The following is a 19,472-nucleotide window of genomic DNA, read 5'->3' on the forward strand; positions in this document are numbered from 1 at the left end:
AAGATCTGTATATATACAGTATTCAACATAAATGAGATGTTCTAATAAATATTTTATCCTTTTCTCAGTGAATATAGGTAATATATGCTTGTGCATTTGAGCAATACAAATTTATTAAATAGATATATTTATTAAAATAATATTTTAGCACCGAACATCTTTAGAAATACACAAATAATACGTTTAGTTCATGTGAAATATTGGAAACAAATTAAAAACTACAAAATTTCAAAAATATTTTGTATATATATAAATATGCACTGTATATGTACACACATACAGGCAAAACATTATACATGTGGATACTTATATTTCATTTATAATGTTACAAAATTATAAGTATATGCTGCTGTTTTTAATATTTATATAAATAAATATGTAGAAAGGATTTGGTTTGGAATGCAATATTAACAGCGTTTTAACACTGATTGTGATAATAAATGTTTCCTAATCGGAATATTAGCTTAATCTTGAATGTGAGGGTTAAAAAAAATCAAATATCGAGAAAATTGCTTTACAGTAGTAAATTTACAATTGTCTTCGTGAAAGATGATCTTTACTAAATATTAAAATGCTTTTTGGCTCAATTTTAACTCGATGTATTGCAGGCTGTTCCCACAAATATACCCATGCAAACATAAGACCTTGGGCCTTTTTCATCTTTGACCCCTTTATAAATGAAATACACTTAAGCCAGTCGTCCGTAAGTCTAAAAAGACCTAGAGAGTTAAACCAGCAGATTTACCAACACAAATTAAATTGTGAGCGGTGATTAATTTTAGTCTCTGGCCAGGATTAATCTGCAACCAAGCAAATGAGTCCATGTTATAAATGAATCGTGTTTGTTTCTTTCGCTCTCGCTTTATTTCATAAGCAGGAATGGTGCTTTAAATCCTGAGGCCGGCCTGGTAATAAATTGAAAACATCATGAAGGCTTAAAAATGGATTGTAATAACCGTTTACAGGATATTCTTTAGCGTTTTTACACGTGCCTGTGTCATTGTGTGGCTCTCAAGGCTAAGCTGCCCCTCCATGCGTCTAATGTAAACATGTCTGTGGTATTAATAGAACAACGGCTGTGTAGTCAATGAAACACAATCAATATGTGGGACTCTCTTGCTCCATTGTATGGATCTTATGGAAGACAACATGCAGTTGCTGTATGCTCTACTGGCCACAGCTTATGCAACCTTTCAGCACTGGCCGATAGTTTATGTCAGTAAGGGAAAATAAGCTGAATCAGCTTCGTCAATATATCATTATTTTTTTTTTTGGTTAATGTGACTGTTATACTTAATATCACTTAATAACCATTGAAATTTTAAGTAATAGTTTGAATTAGTGTCTTTGCTAAATTTAGTTTTTATTTTTAAAGTTTTTTTCACATTTATTAGTATTTTGTTATGTCTACACTGAAAAGAAATGTTGGGTTCCACTAAGTTCCTTCATGTCAACCCAACACAAATCAATTATGTTAACTTAATTGTTTGCACTAATTTAAGTGGATTGAACATAAAACAATTAAGTTAAATAAAAATGTAAGAATTATAAGAGTGGTGACGCAGTAGCTAGTGCTGTCGCCTTACAGCAAGAAGGTCGCTGCTTTGAGCCTTGGCATTTCTGTGAGGAGTTTGCATGTTCTCCCTGCGTTCGCCTGGGTTTTCCTCCGGGCGCTCCTGTTTCCCCCACAGTCCAAAGACATGCGGTACAGGTGAATTGGGTAGGCTAAATTGTCCATAGTGTATGTGTGTGATTGAATGTATGGATGTTTCTCAGAGAGGTTGCGACTGGAAGGGCATCCACTGCGTAAAAAAATGTGCTGGATAAGTTGGCGGTTCATTCTGCTGTGGCGACCCCGGATTAATAAAAGGACTAAGCCGACAAGAAAATGAATAAATGAAAAAAAAAAAATAATAATAATAATATATATATATATATATATATATATATATATGTGTGTGTGTGTGTGTGTGTGTGTGTGTGTGTGTGTGTATAAATATATGTATATATAAATATATATGTATGTATATATATATATATATATATATATATATATATGTGTGTGTGTGTGTGTGTGTGTGTGTGTGTGTGTGTGTAAATATATATAAAAAATTTTTTCATTTCTTGTCGGCTTAGTCCCTTTATTAATTCGGGGTTCAGGCGCAAAAGCCGCTAAACGCCACTTCCACCAAAAATTTGCTAATGACATAAAGTGAATGCTTTAGGCAGGCAGTACACCAACAACAAATAGATTTGCTTCCAATTATCCAAATCTCAGCATCACCTCATTCAGAAATAGTAGAAACAGTTTGTTGGCAAAAGCTGCTAAACGCCACTTGCCTTTGACAGCAAAAGTCAATATGTCCCGAGAACCAATCAAAAGGCGCAAATCGAATCATATGTTTTCAATGTAACGGTGCACCAGCTTTTATGAGGAGAGGATTTTATTCCGCTTCCGAATAAGATTTAAAAAGATGGAGTTTGATGAACTGGATGAGCCTGTCTGACTGTCAGTGAATGACAAATGAAAACGTCCCTTACCTCAAAACTTTGTGCCTTACACGAAAAAGAAAACACAATGTACAGTCAGAAGTGTAGCATGCATTCATGTTTTTTTGCACAGCGACGCTACTTTGAATGAGTCCGATTTACTATATATTAAATGGCAACAGAATTAAGATGCCGTTCTTTTATCCCACATGGATGCTGAGGATAAACAAGAGACCAAGACCTTAAGTATAGTGAGAGTGAATGAATGACGACTTCTAAAATTGTCTGAGAGACATTCCTTTTTTGCCCTGAAGGCCTACCTTGTGTTTTATTTGCTAATGTAAGCAATTTTTTAAAAGATAAATATAATATATAAAACTATTTTGTTTGTATTATTTCATAGTATCTATGAAATCTGATCTAGTATCTTATATTAATGGACAATGCACAGATTTTGATTATTTTACATTATTTAAATCTACCAAGCTTAGTTTACAATGTTTACATTGCTCTACTTACATTACACGTAAATCCCAAATATCAGAAATGACAACAGATTGTTAAGATTTAATTAAAGTTAGTTTTAATGTTATTGATTAATACACTTTATAGATTTTATTCATTAATTTTCCTTCTGCTTTTTCCCTGGTTTATCACGTATTTAGAGGTTTTTGCAAAAAAAAAGCACAAGTGGATTTAGCTGGTTTTGACGCAAAAGAAAGTTTACCTTGTCAAGAACCAAACAATTGTCTAAAGTGACATTTTTGAAAAAAATGGTATTTTATTTACTAGCTAATAACCCTATCATTACATATAAAATGAAACTTCTGAACCTAATCAGAGGAGCCTGATAGAAAATGTGAAAGACATGCTGTTTTCTTTACAAGAAAAGAGGTCTGATGGATTTTGGGTTTTGCATCTGAACTCTTCATACATATATATATATATATATATATATATATATATATATATATATATATATATATATATATATATATATATATATATATATATATATACACACACACACACACACACACACTGGCTCACAGCCACAGGCAGAGTGCCTTAGTATTCTACCAGTGACGATATATAGACATATTGCACTGCTACTAGTGTGGTATTGTGTTTATACAACAGTTCGACGGCATAATTGTGTATAAAAGAAAATCAAACACAGAGTCTCAAAAACCCTTTTGCATGTGAAACTACTTTTTTTGCCATTCATTCACATCTGCAGTTGACCGTCAGAGCAGCAGAAATTATTATTTGAATGATTCTCTAGCATAATGTCTAAAGTGATGACAAAACAGGTGATTTTGTTGGCATTTTAAAATTATAAGACTGAACTGCATGAAATGCCATCAGTCTACAGAGATTTCCCAGTATTTCTCTGTTGCAATATAGGGTGATCACAGTAATTAACCCTGAAAAAGCCAAAGCAAACACTACCAGATTACTATGGTATAAATACAGCCTTGGGGACTATAGTAGTGTAATGGAAAATTGGGTAACACTTTAGTTAGTTTATTTTAAGTACCAATTCACATTTTTAATCCACCTGATCTCACGAAAAAAAGTGTTTTGTGTTTTGTCAGTTTAATGGCTAACTTGTACAAATCCGCAGTTTAGTCGTACGAAAATGTACAATTTTAAAAATAAGGCATGGCACCCAACCCCACCCCTAAAACCAATCATCATTGGGTGATGAGCAAATCGTACTAAATTGTACAAATTAGATTGTACAAATTCATACGAATTAGCCACTAAATGAAAATGTTATGAATTGCCGTAAGACTGTGTTGTATTAACTATAGTGAGTGGTTTATTGCCTGCATTTAATTAATTAATATATTTGAAATGGATTTGTAATTACAATACAGAGTACTGTTTTTGTAATTACAATGAGAAGTACAAAAGTCAGTAGTTGTTTTTTGATTATATATATTTTTTGGAAATTTTACTTTTCACTTTTGTGATCCTTTACAGCTTTACGAAAAAAAAAAAACAACTCTCTCAGATAGAGTTTCCTTCAACAAGAGCTGACAAAAGTAGGAGGATTCAATACACATGACTCTGTGAGACCCCATGAATAGAGAAGCTATCAGATTTAGCTGTGAACTGCTCCGTTTCTCCTGGAGGCAAACAGGGCTTGAGTTCACCACGGTTTGCCAGCTCAGGAACCCAGCTTGGCATGAGAGAAGTTTTGTTTTCTGCATTAGCAGCAAGGACAATTAAGGTTGCACCAGCTTGGTTGGCAATATGAAATTAGATCCGTAGTGCGTAGTTGTACCAAAGTGCGTATGGATGTTAGAACGGATGCCAACATTGTTATTAAAGTAAGCGATATACTAAACGTTGGCTGAACTGACTCTGAGGTCTGTCATATTTTATGGTTTAGCTGTCTGTAAAAATGCATCTAATTATTTACTAAGCAACGTAGAATAACTTAATGCATACATGTCTCTGCACAGGTGTCTGTAATGTTCGACTATTGACTTTCTGCTCTCGTGTTGAGAGAAATACCCTCTGAGATGATCTGACCTCACCCTCTAAATGCCACAATGAAAGCTGCGAAGCCAAAGGCACTCACTGAACCAGGCTCATGAGAAATGTGTGCATGTGCTTACGTTTTTGGACAAATTAGATTATGTTGCTTTTCACAAGTTAATGTTTTTGTGGTAATTTTTTGGTTCATGCACTTATTGTGGCAGTTTGGAAATCAAATAGTTGAAGAGATTTTGATAAGATAAATGGGCAACACTTTCCTTAAAAGAGTGTTTGCAAGACCTTTATAATCATGGCATGAGATTTTATGTATGCTTATGACAGCTGTTAAGTGTTATATCATTTTAAAAAAGATGAAATTGTTATGACATCTTGACATAACCTGTTTTTGTCTTTGTCATGATAACTGACGTTACCAAGACAACATAACTTGTCATAAATCTGTCATAAACATGATTGCCATGAAGCCTGTATTTGTCATTAAAATGAAAGTGTCATTACTCAATTCAATGTCAAATAATTTTTAGCAGCGTCATTAATATTTAATGACATTTTAATGACAATTTTTGCTTGTACTACTGTTGCTCTAATAAAATCCTTGACATATTTATAATGGCTTTATGACAATTATGTTGTTGACAGATTTATGACAAGTTGATAATGTCAAGTTGTCATGCGAAGACAAAAATAGGTTGTGATGTATTTGATTGTTAATTTTTCATAACATACAATGTCATCTTTGCATTTAAAATTTCATAATTAAGAATGACCTTTGTGACAGTTGTTATACGCATGCATAGAATCTCACATTCATTTAAAATATCAAATTCATATTCAATTATAAAGGTTTAATGACAGTCATATGAACACGCCTTCACGCAAAGTGTTACCCATAAAAGCTATATTGCTTCGTAATTAATCAAGATTACTACATTGGAAAAGCCACACACATATATATATATATATATATGTATATATATATATATATATATATATATATATATATATATATATATATATATATATATATATATATATATATATATATATATATATCAAAACAAATATATGATGCAGATGTATGTTTTAATTTACAAATTATACAGAACTGCCATCATCTCTGGCTCTGTTTATTCCTCATATAAAGAAGCATTTTGGTCGATCGGGTCACAAGATGAGAAGACTTTCACACCTAGTTTTAAATAAAATTTTTATATACAGAGAGGGGAGAGTTTACATTTGGGTGTATGTATGGGCATTTTCTGATTTTTCGGTCTGAATAAACTCATGAAATTTACATATGAGCTGTGTTGAGAACTTTGTGCTTTTTTTATCTAAGACATCTGTATGTGTGTATTTTTTGTGAAATGTTTTGCAAATTGCTTTGTGATGTCATCATGTGTTAATAAATTGCCCAGCTCTGTGAATTTAAAACCGAAAATGTACTGATATGGACATTTTGGCCGTATTGCGCGATCAGAGATGCTCTTCTGCATACCTCGGTTGTTACGAGTGCTCTTTTGAGTTACTATCGCTCTATCAGCTCGAACCAGCCTGGCCATTCTCCTCTGACCTCTGGCATCAACAAGGCATTTGCGCCCACAGAACTGCCACTCACTGAATATTTTCTCTTTTTCAGACCATTCTCTGTAAACCCTAGAGATGGTTGTGCATAAAAAATAAAAGTAGATCAGCAGTTTCTGAAATACTCAGACCAGCCGGTCTGGCACCAACAACCATGCCATGTTCAAAGTCACTTAAATCACCTTTCTTCCCCATTCTGATGCTCGGTTTGAGCTGCAGCATATCGTCTTGACCATGTCTACATGCCAAAATGCATTGAGTTGCTGCCATGTGTTTGGCTGATTAAAAATGTACATTAGCTGGCAGTTGGACAGGTGTACCTAATAAAGTGGGCAGTGAGTGTATATATACCTGTATATATTTGATATAATTTTTTTCTGAGCCTGATCACGAAAATAATGCAAACATATAGTGTACAACTATATTGTGGATTTTAGACAAAAATTAAAGGAAATCTCAAAACATTTCCAAAACCATTTACATATTTCTGTACTCACTTTTTTTGGACTAATTTCAGTTCTTAACAAAATTTTCCATGCTGCAGATATCTCATCTTCCCACTAGCTCGTCAAAAGCGTGAATATGCTGTGTGTGCACTTACAGTGATTTGACTGGTGAAGAAATATAATATAGTCTACTATTATAACATAAAAAAAGCATTTATCGTCCAATACTGATATAAATCATGCATCACTGTTTACAATTAAAACAAGTTAATATAGTTTTGAGAGAGTTTTCTGTACCATCACAGTTTTTGCTTGACAACGTTCACGTTTCATGTTTACCATTTCAAGTAAAACGATTCAATAAATGCATAAAAGAACATGTAATAAGTCAATTATTGATTAAATGAATGAGAGAATAAACATATATCACTCACTCACTCAAAAATCCTTCGGCTTAATTCCTTATTCATCAGGGGTCGCCACAGTGGAATGAACCACCATGAAGTAAAAAACAAAGTAAATCTGTGAACATAATAAAGAGTACTGATATCAGCATAGACTGACCGTAGGATGTCTGATTACACAGATCACGTAACACTCGTAGAGACACATTTTTCCCAATGAAGCTTGTTAGGAATTAAACGACAAGCTTTTCACTTGTAATCCTACTATCTACCCATGCTAGAGTTATAGACACACAGGCTCTCTCATGGACCCCCTCGTGAGTGTTGGTAATGATATATTGACTTCTTAGTGCTTCAGACCCCCATCGGCCCCTCTATGTTTCCCATCAACCACCCAAAATCAACAGCATGTCTTTCACAAGTACACCTGACCTATACATTAACATGCTGTAATCCAAAACGGAAACAACAAGCTTACGATCAGATTACCTGTCACCAAATATGACAGACGTGGCATTGTTTGATGTCACTCTGTATCATCACAGGATTCTGGCTGGAAGGTAAAGGCATATTTTTAGTGCATATGTACTTTTGTAAATAGAATTATGGGTTGGTCTCCATAGTTATTAGAAATATGAGACATGGACACTGTGTGTGTGTGTGTGTGTGTGTGTGTGTGTGTGTGTGTGTGTGTGTGTGTGTGTGTGTGTGTGTGTGTGTGTGTGTGTGTGTGTGTGTGTGTGCGTGTGTGTGTGTGTGTGTGTGTGTGTGTGTGTGTGTGTGTGTGGTGGGTTTCAAAGCTGTGAAAGTCTCAGCTTCTCCATAAACACCTTTCAGATCTCCCCAACACCCTCCCCCCTGCTTTCTTCACTGTCCATGACTCATTCACCCCCCTATATATACACAGACAGGTTTGTCAAGTAAGTGAGGAAGCTAAAAATATGCAATTCCAAAATGATGTAGCAAATGTGTTGAGGTTGTTACACAATTACAAAGCAGGTTATTATGCATTTTCTGCATGCTGTACTTAAGACAGGAAGCATCCAAATTCCTGTAATTTACCGTGATTTGCTTGAGGGATAGTTTGACCCCGAAATGAAAAATGTCATCATTTACTCACCGTCATGTCATTCTGAACCTGAATGCTTTTTTTCATCTGTAAAACACAAACACACGCAGACCCACACAAAAAGGAGGAAAATCATTGTGGTCGGAACAGCTTTAAATTTTAGTACTTTGTGTAAACTATAGACTGTAAAAAGATATTGACGTAGTAACTGCAATGTCATCCATAGTTTTCTTAAGAGCATAAATTAAGCTACAAGTGGACGTGGCGAACCGTTGCCATTTTGTTCACACGTCATCGCGCTGACTGGGGGTTAACAAAAAAGGGCAAAGAGGCGGGGCGTGAGCGGAGCTACAGATTCCTGCTAGCATTTTGCTTAGACAGGCTTTTCTTTGGAAGAAACGCTTAATACTTCATTACCTGCGATTCATTTGTGTTCTGACCATATGTGCTTGGTTGCATACTACATCAGTAAAGTGTTTAGTCTTTTAAAAACACTGTTGTAATACGTTGAGCCACTAAACATTGTTCTTATGAATCCAATCACTTCAAATATAGGCTGTGTTTGTAAATGCAAAGCTATAGATGAAATCCAGGTAAACATTGTGTGACAACGCTTCAGATGACTGTTCTACAGCATACAACTAATCAGTCTTTCAGATTCTGGAGTGTATTACAGCTCTAAAGAAATAAATTATCTTAAATTAAACAAATACATGTATAGATATGGTACATAAGTATATTATTTCACTCACCTCGGAAATGGAGGCCACTTGAATAGTTTCTTTTTCATGCCATATTATCTGGTAATTGTAAGAAATAATTTCAAAAGGCAGTTGACTGTAAATTCACATAAAACAAAACAAATACTGATGAATATGCCGAGTTCAGAGGGTAATTAGCCGGAATGACGTAATGATGATCAACTGTCACTGAAGTGGCCACACCCTTAATTATTCAGACTTAATATAACTTAATATAAATAAAATGGATGAGTTATAAAAATATTACGCCCCCTTACAGTTGTGATGAAGTGTAATATTAGCTATATGTACCAAAATTGTTCTTTGTACCAGGCTGCAAACACCTTTTTTTCTGCTGTAAAGTTAGCCATTTTAACATTGGGGTCAATAGAAATTTGCTCTATTTTGGAGCCTGGCCTAGTGGAATTTCGATGAATTGCCGTTTCAGTTACTTTCATATCTGCTTTACGAGGGACAGCGGGATGTTGCCACTTGGGGTAAACAAAAAAATTATAATAATTTCTAAAAAAAAAAAAAAATGTGATTCATTCATCTGTTAATTAACAAAACAACATAAAAACTATTTCTTGGGAATAGGTTTCAATTTGCAAGTTTTTGAAAACTATATTGTATATTATAAAACTTTCTGTCAGTAAAATTTCATTCAATTCAATTCAGCTTTATTTGTATAGCGCTTTTACAATGTAGATTGTGTCAAAGCAGCTTCACATAAATGGTCATAGTAAATTGGAACAGTGTAGTTTAGTTTTTAGTGTTTAAGTTCAGTGTAACTATTAACTAAAACTTAAATTTAGTGTAACTATTACAGCTACAGTATTTTGCTAATGTAACTGATTACAATGTAATTAAATTACTTAACGTCATTACATGTAACTAGTTACTCCCCAACGTCTTCCTTCCTGTTCAGGGTCAAGCAGAAAATAAAATGTTGTCACTGTGCTATGCTTAAATGACCAAAGAACAGCCTTGGCTCTTTGGAAATACATGCTCCAGACAATATTTTTGTAGCTCTGGGTAGGTTTGGTTGTCGATTTCAAATGACAAATCCACTAGAGGGTGCTGTCTACATTTTTGTGAATCTGATTTTTGTTACTTATGATACGCATGTTGTAACCAGGGCCAGCCACCTAGGGCGGCATCTGCGACAACCACCCGCTCCCCGTTCTTCACATTCATGAGGGTGGCATGAACCTTGTTAGGATTGCTGTTTGCCTAGAGCAGTGGTTCCCAAAGTGGGGGTCAGGACCCCCCTAGGGGTCGCAGTATAATGAAGAGGGGTCGCCTGGTGATTTCCAAAAATCTATTTATTTTCAATTAACCACTAGAATTACCATTTTTTACTGAAGAGAAAAAAATAGTCGTTTATAGTTGCATGCAATATTGTTACTATAGTAGCTTATAGTTCTATTGGATTGCGACCCCTGGAGTAATTACATAATATTAAAGACACAGCAATAGCGTCAGATGCAGCAGACTGATTTTATGGCACCAGGTTAAACTTTCTGGCCCATTTACAGCACTGACATACATTAAAAAAAATTAAACAAAGAATAGAATTGGGTCTATTGGAGTGTGTGCGCCATTGCAAGCAAGGTTTCTGTATTTATAACCACCTCAGAGGATATTGGGGGTCACGAGTCTCTGGCATTGTCATTTTTGGGGTCGCAGGCTGAAAAGATTGGGAACCCCTGGCCTAGAGCACTAACCAATGGTATTTTCAAAAGCAAATATAAGAAAAAAGTGAGCTACGACTGTTGTTTTACCATGATTTTACATGGTGTTTATATGTCTTGTGGAACCATGCTTCACTGGACTCAAACTTGAGTGTTCTTTATTAAAAGTACAGCACAGTACAAAATGAGTGATCTGATCAAAGTTGTCCATATATATAGATAGATAGGTGACGCAAATGTATTCGATTACAAATTATAAACACCGTTAAGTTATTTTGTGGTTTTTATTTTGTGCTGTGCAAAGAACTTTATGAAAAGAATCCTGTATTCGTGGAAAATATATCCCTGTAAATATCATCAGTGTGAAAAGTCACAAAAGTTATTGGCGGCATACTAGTGTTCTCATTACAGAACTGCATTTCTGCAGTTTCACTAGAGTGTAAGCTAAGGCATAGTAAAACACTATCTGCAAACATATATTTGTAAAAAAAAACTCTTTCTTAAGCAGCATTCTGTCTCAGGAATTTAATTTATTGTCTGTAGCAGTGGTGTGTACTGAAATGGGGAAAAATAGGACTTTTAATACGTAGCATCTTTGCATAAAATAACCTGGAAACAAAGTTGCAGTTTAAAGATTTGGTTCACTACAAGCTATTAAAAAGATTTTAAATGATTAGGATTTTTTAAACGTTCTGACTAGTTTTAATTGTCATTGTGTGTTATGATGGATGAATGATGCTATCTGTGATTTTTGGTTAAACCCATGTGAACTGTATACTGCTTAATCTTGGCCAGGAGACTCTTGTAAAATCTCAATGTGCAGCTTTCCTGATAAAATAAAGGCTATAATATTAATAATAATACATTTCCAATAAACTGTATTGCACATGTAGTAGTTTAATCTTAATCTAAAGCCTTGAGTCCTGGCCATGTGACATAAAGCAGCCTGGTCTTTCTGCAAGAAGCCCATGTAGGGATCTAGATAACTCAATATATGGAAAAGCTACTCCCATATCCAGCCCCACATGCACGCTGTGCCTCTTAATCATTTCTGATCGTGAATCATATCTCTTCATGACAAGCTGCTCTTAAAGTGAGAATGACTTGTAGTTCCAGTGCGGAGGAGCAGTATGAGGAAGCCTTCAAGGCACTCACTGCTGCACCGGAGGCGTCAGGTAGAGCCAGCGCCTCCATCCAGCCTTCTTGTGGGAGATTCAGTTGGGATATTCTTTCAGTCTAATTGCAGCTGGATCAAATGCTAGCCTCGGCGGTCTGCTGGAATCGGGCAGTCGATGGATTTCAGCCAAGAGTTGACAAACTGGCTGTTCTGAAAACAGAAAAATAGTGCAGTAAAATGTACACTGCTGTTTGTTGACTTAATAATCCTTATAAAAAGTACTGCTGTTGTATTGGTGGAGTTGTGGTATAGTGATGTCATCAGCTTTTTGCACAGACCCAATGCGTTTATTTAATGCATGTATGTTCTAGGGCTCAACCAGTATGTGTTTTTAATGACCGGTGTTTGATGATTATTAGTGATAACTGGTATATTGAACAATATCTAGTCAATATATCCAGCTCTCTGGAATACTTGATTCTGATTGGCCAATCATGACATTGCAATGTATATTATTTTTTGGGTACTGTGAATCATCTTGACTGTTAGTGAATATGCACTCTAATAAATGCTGGGTTGGTGTGACTCAATGTTAGAACAAACATGGGTGAACCCAATCAATTCAAATGGCACTTTGTAATGGCAGAGTTTTGTCCATATTTGAACCAATGTTACGTTACGATAACCCAGCATTATTTAGAGTGTATTTATGTTTCACATCACTGTTCTTCACAGTTTTTTTCAAGCTTTACGTTCATTTGAAGATTTAGTCAAATATTACAGCTCAGATCAATGTTTCGTGTCTAATGGTTTAGTTTTGTCTATGGTATTGATCATATACTGATTATTAAGCCTGTCTGGTTAAGCTTGTTATGCGTTAACAATCGGCCGGATGTACATTATCACTTATATTTGTTCTGAGATGTATTAATAATATATTACCAAGATATGTTTTTCTTTGGGCTGCATAATGGCTCAGTGGTTAGCACTGTCGCCTCACAGCAAGAAGGTCGATCGCTGGTTCGAATCCCGGCTGAGCCAGTTGGCGTCAAGGTTATTATATTTAACGAAAACGAATGTAAAAATGAAAACTAAAACGTAAAATAATTGTTGTTAACTGAAATAAAAATAAAAATGAGAGTTTAAAAAAAAAATAGCACTAACTGAAACTGTATTGTGTACATACAAAACTAACTGAAACTATCTAAAATTGTAGCAAAAACCTCCTTAGTTTTCGTATTTGTAAATGTATTTAATACATAATCTTACTGTAAGCCGTTTAGAAGTAAATCTAATTTGCGCTGCAGGTGTTTGACCCTTTCGCACCTTAGAGTCTGTAAGCCTGCAGCTATTGGCCAGATCTAGCTGGTTCTCCTCCAGTCAGTCCTAGATGTTGCTCACACAACAAAAACGAGTGGACATGACAGCAGCACGGTGACAGCATTACAGGCACTTAAAACTATTACTTTAACACATTTGAGCCCAATAATGGGTTTTATTTCTGTATTGCGATCGCGAACGAATCTTTTTAACCGGATTTTCTAAGTGAAACGGTTGAACTAGTTCACCAAAACGAACTGAATCATTTGAAATGATTCACGTCTCCAGTAAGCACTTATCCACAAACTACTTACTTTTTAACAAGCCTAATACTCACCTCTGACTCGAAATAATCCAATATATACTCTCATTTAGTTATTAGAACAGTAACGTAACACTGAGATCAAATTTGAAAAGCGGTGAACCAATAATACTGTGCATGCGTGATTCATTGAAGCAAACACAAACAGTACATGACAGCCTGCTGTGACTGGACTAAACTTGAACAACTGCACCACGGGTAAACCTTAAATGAGAGGATCTGATGAAAAAACGTAAGTTTATTCAATAACAGAAAATCGTAAAGGAATTTAAATAAGTGAATCAGGCTTCAGTTAGGTTGCAAAACTTTACTGTAAGACATTTTTCAGATCATGGTGATGTTTTTACTGACTGAAATGACTATTGCTGATTACATAATTCTGCTATGTTGAGTCCTAACATCCGTGTTAAATATCTGAACTCCCCATCACTACTGTGTATCTAACCTCAGAAGCAGCCTTGCACACATATTGTACTTAAGGCTACTATCTAAATCTGTATTTGAATCTGAGGAGGGGTATGGTATTGGTACTGTAGATGATAGTTACTATATAACTGTATAACTCTCTCTGTCTCTCTCTCTCTCTCTCTCTCTCTCTCTCTCTTTCTCTCTCTTTCTCTCTCTCTCTTTCTCTCTCTCTCTCTCTCTCTCTCTATATATATATATATATATATATATATATATATATATATATATATATATATATATATATAGAGAGAGAGAGAGAGAGAGAGAGAGAGAGAGAGAGTTAGTAGTTAGTGTAGTTAGATAACCACTCTGTTATGTTAGTTATGTATAGGTTTAAAATAGCTCTTACATCCAGTGTTGCGTTCATATTCATGATTATGCTTATTTATGTAGCACCGTGGTCCTTTGAGACACAATATTTTGTTCCACTGTATGTCCACACATGTAGCGGAATGACAATAAAGCTCAACTTGACTTGTATTCACATGTATAATATCTCTCATATTGAGCTGTTTGATTCACAATCAAAAAGAATTCATACAGAAACTGAATTCACACAATTCTCTTCTCATGAAACATGAGTGACTGCAACAATGGTACATGTAGTTCCAATACAAAATCTTAAAGATGGCCATACGCTTGTTTTGCTGGTGAAAAAGGCCTATAGCGACACTAACTCTAATAGCTAGCGTCACAAGCACTGCAATTATATCCAATTTAGTAGAGTACAATTAGATGGCTTTTTGTGTGTGTCGTCTGTGCAGCATTTTAACAACATCAGAGGGAATACTGGTTACACCATATTGCAGCATGAATATCATATTAAATACTGTGGTATTTCCATAGTCCACAATGACTTTTATAAGGGAGTTAAACACGGTTGTGTGGCAACAGTCTGTGAATATAACTAACTTCTAATGGTAAAAATAAGAGGTGTGACGAGACGAGACATGAGATTGGGTTCACGAGAAAGAGACAAGATTTTACACAATTTTTAAGATATCTTCAATAATGAAATTTACGTATGGAAAATAGTATTTTATTACAACTGTGGTGGGGGGGGGGGGGTAGATGAATCACAAAATGCAAAACTTGTAATGAATTGAACTTTTTTTTACTTCCATTTTAATGATTTATATGCAGTAAATGACATGCAAACACTGCAAAATATTTTGCTTATATATGAATGGAAAATAGTATTTTATATATGATTTTAAACATTAGGGCTTATAAGTCCTACATGACGGTAATAGTTTGATTATGACGTCTATATGTCTGTACTGCACCTCAACAACGTGACTAAAATAGGAATACTCTTTATTCGATTTGTGTTTATGACTTTAAAGGGTCATAAAGCACTAAAACACATTTGTTGAGATGTTGACAGTCATATATTTGTCTCACATTGCTAAAAACACTATTAGGACACATATATTATGAAAATTGGTTGTTTTTATCATTATTTCAGACAAATCTGTTCTTACGGTTTGAAAATAAATTTTGAAGCTACGTCACGGCGATTATATCCTTGTGTGAATTTCAGCATGCAGACTGGCTGCCTGTACAGGCGGGTACAACATGACGTCTTTGAGCTTTCATTATTAATTCAAGAGATACACTTTGTTTGAATCAATCAGCGCACTCTTTTGTGTATGAGGTGCAACTTCATCAATATGCATGATATAGCTTCGAAGACTGTTTTTACCTTTCACATTGTTTAGATGGCAGAGAGACGCCACGTTGTGTTGCCAACCGAAATTAAAACAATTAGAAGAAGAAGAATTGTTTGGTGACATGGGTCATCAGTGTTTCGTTTATAAATGTGCTGCAACAAAGGTTTTGTTTTCAATTCCCCGCCAGAAGAGCGCAGCTGGACTCACATGTGGATTACAGTGGTCTGCTAACATGCGACAAAAATATGTTTGTAAGGAACATTTTTTACCTGAGAGCATTTCGCATCTGGAAATGGTGAAATCCGGATTTGCCACTCTTCTTCTTATTCAGAAGCAAAGTTAGTTCGTATTGTCAGCAGTACTCTTTCAGTTCAAGTTTACAGTATGTTACGATCACTAGAATTTTATGGACTGAATGATGCGCTGTAAATGCTGCTCTCTGAATGTAAACATGTAAACACCTTAATCAAATTATTATCGACATGTAGGATTTTCGCTGCATTTTGTGACAGGATAGTCTATACACACACAACTTTCTGACGCTACCTACCTAGTGCATCTAAGTTACAGAGAAATGCAGCGTTTTTTTTTTTTTCTCCCATACGGCGTACAGTATCAAACGTTCATTTAAAACAACACTTCTCCTGCAGTTCCTCACATCCAATATCACGCTTGTCATAGGGGATGTGCATGAATTTTCTTGAATGAAAGTGCCAAACTGCAGTTAAAGTTGACAAATTAATAACTTGGCAAATAATTTAATTACTGACGTCCATGTAAACATAGTCATTGTCTTTCTCCCCACTTCTGTATGTTGTTATGCCGCTGTGAAAATCAGCGCATGCTCAAACAGAAACTCCCCCTTTGCATGCAAACCCTTTCCTCTTTCGCCACTAGACATTCCCACCTAAGCAAAGCTAGACTCACCCACTTTTCTGACTTTTTTCAAACTAGAGGTGTTAAAACACCCTGCTGACACGGCCCTTTAAGCATATCTAAAGTGCATGGTTTTGAAGCATAGTTAATGTTTGTGGCTGCAGTTGTAGCCTGTGTTGGACCAGAAGTGGCAGTTTATAAACTCTGATGCAGAAAAAAAAACGGTTACATCATACTCGCCTGCCCAACTGTGGGACGCGCACAAAACCGAGGCCAGTCTGGGTCCCCTTTAAAAACACATTAGCATATGTGTCCATAAACATAATATAATCATCTGATAGCAATAATTGAACACATTTCTTTTATTTCACAAACTTTCAATGACAATTTAGATGTTTCTTTTTGTATCAAAGTTGTTAGCGGCTGGCAGTTATAACACAGTCTTGGCTTTTGACATACTGTACAGAAGAATGATGGTTCAATATCTATTTATATGGGTGTCGTGGTCTAGAAGACTGTCTGGAGTTTGTTCTAAGTGTGTTTACTGTGTACAATTGTGATAAATGGATGGGTTTTAGCAGCTAGCGTGATCTTAGCGTGAATGCTTTTGCTATGAAGGGAGCAAATCGAGAGCTCTGAATGATAAAGATAGGAAAAAGCAGCTTCGTCCAACAGCACAGATGACAGGGACTCTGTGTGACTGACAGTGGGTGAGCGTTTCTCCACCGCGAGGCCTGCTGAACACATGGCTAAATATGTGCATGCTATACTTCCGCCTAATAATTAGACATCCCAATATAAAATGATGATCTATTCTTTGAAAACAGGCGCATTGTTCCATTTAGCAGGATTGTCAGGGCCTTTGTCATGAAAATACACCATTGTGGCTTATTTGATGCAACCGGGAAGTGGTTTGTCTAAGGTTTAGTTCTTTTTTGTGCGAGTCTCAGTTGTTTGATTTACATGTCGAGTCCATTAATGGCTTGTTAATAAAGCGTGTGTTTGAGAAACAGCTCAAACTGATTTACATATCTGTTTTGCAGGAGACAAAAGAGCTTGTGGCCATTAAGAAGTTCAAGGACAGTGAAGGTAAAAGGATACAACTGAATGCTTACCGTTTTACCATACATGCAATTTGCCAGTTGTAGACTTTGAAATGAGCTACAGCAACATTGATACCTGCCAGACTTCATTATTCAGACTAAAACTGTCTGTTTGGTTAGTTGTTCTTATGCAATTATTGTATAAAAATATTTTATCTGAAATCATTGTAGCTATTTTATTTTTTAGGGATGCACGATATATCAGTGGCCATATCAATATCGCCCGATAAATGCTGTTTTTAATGTTATCATTATCGATCCGATATCTAAATTACGCCAATATTTTTAAGCCGATAGATTATGTCCTTGTACAGAATTGCTTTCTCTCTCGCTTTGTTATTTAATCTATTATTTTAATGCAACAATGAAGTTGCATGTTAATTTGCTATACAAAGAAAAGGAAATTATCTATTTTTGGCATGCTGATTTATGTGAAATCATTAATATAGATCTATATAATCTTTTTTTTTTTGCTTTGAGTATGCTACTCTAAGTTCTGTACAAACCTTTATGAAGTTTTTAAAATAAATTAGTTGTTCACTGTAAAAAAATATAACATTTTGTATTTATCGGCTTTATAAATATTTGTATTTATCGGCTAATATATCAGTTATCTGCCTATATATAGTTAAAATCAGAATTATTAGCCCTCCTGTTTATTTTTTTTTCAACAGAGAGAAGATTTTTTCAACACATTTCTAAACATAATAGTTTTAATAACTCATTTCTAATTATACATTTATTTTATCTTTGCCATGATGACTGAATAATTTTTGACTAGATATTTTTCAAGACACTTCAATACAGTTTTTAGTGACATTTAAAGGCTTAACTAAGTTAGGTTAACTAGGCAGATTAGAGTAATTAGGCAAGTTATTGTATAACAATGGTTTATATATGGTTAAATAAAACAAATAAACAAATAGGACTTTCTCCAGAAGAACAAATATTATCAGACATACTGTGAAATTTCCTGAATCTGTTAGTCATCAATTCTGATTTCAACTATATACACACATATATATATATATATATATATATATATATATATATATATATATATATATATATATATATATATATATATATATATATATATATATATAYACACACACACACAYATATATATATATATATATATATATATATATATATATATATATATATATATATATATACATACACATACATACATACATATGTTAATACATTAATTTTTGTTTTATGCTCTAAAGGTTTCTATAACACTTTTATTAAATTTAAAATAACAATATTTAATAAGAATAATAAATGCTATTTGTTGTGCTTAAATCAATATTGTGGTTTCAGGTATGAAACATTGGTAATGTGCTGTCAAAAATGTTATACACAGCAAATTGTGAAATGTTAATTTCACTCTCAAAGTGTGAAAATTACCACATATTCAGTGTTTATATAGGTCCACAATAAATTGAGTTCAATTTACACTTGAAATAGATATTTTTTTTACACTTGCATAATGTTTAAAAAAACACCACTAGTGTTCACAGTTAACTCTGTGTTTTCCACTCCATATCCCTATTTGACCGGAGAAAATGTTAAAACTACACTCAGTGTTAATAATAGTGTTCATTAGAGTGTTCATACATACCTAGGTTGATATTTAAATGTATTTTAGT

The 19,472-nt window shown here is 34.6% G+C and overlaps 1 protein-coding gene across 18 annotated transcripts in view; it reads left to right on the plus strand.

The window, feature by feature from the left end:
* Positions 1 to 19,472, plus strand: part of cdkl5 (cyclin dependent kinase like 5) — a 141,268-nt gene that overhangs the window by 89,992 nt on the left and 31,804 nt on the right. For 14 of the 18 annotated variants that reach the window (XM_073915976.1, XM_073915979.1, XM_073915981.1 and 11 more), the window contains 1 exon segment: positions 17,755 to 17,800. The exons of the other annotated variants lie outside the window; for them this stretch is intronic. In XM_073915976.1, the coding sequence (XP_073772077.1) occupies positions 17,755 to 17,800 (46 nt within the window). 18 annotated transcript variants of the gene reach the window in all.

This window comes from Danio rerio, chromosome 11 (assembly GCF_049306965.1).
Source record: "Danio rerio strain Tuebingen ecotype United States chromosome 11, GRCz12tu, whole genome shotgun sequence".
NCBI lineage: Eukaryota > Metazoa > Chordata > Actinopteri > Cypriniformes > Danionidae > Danio > Danio rerio.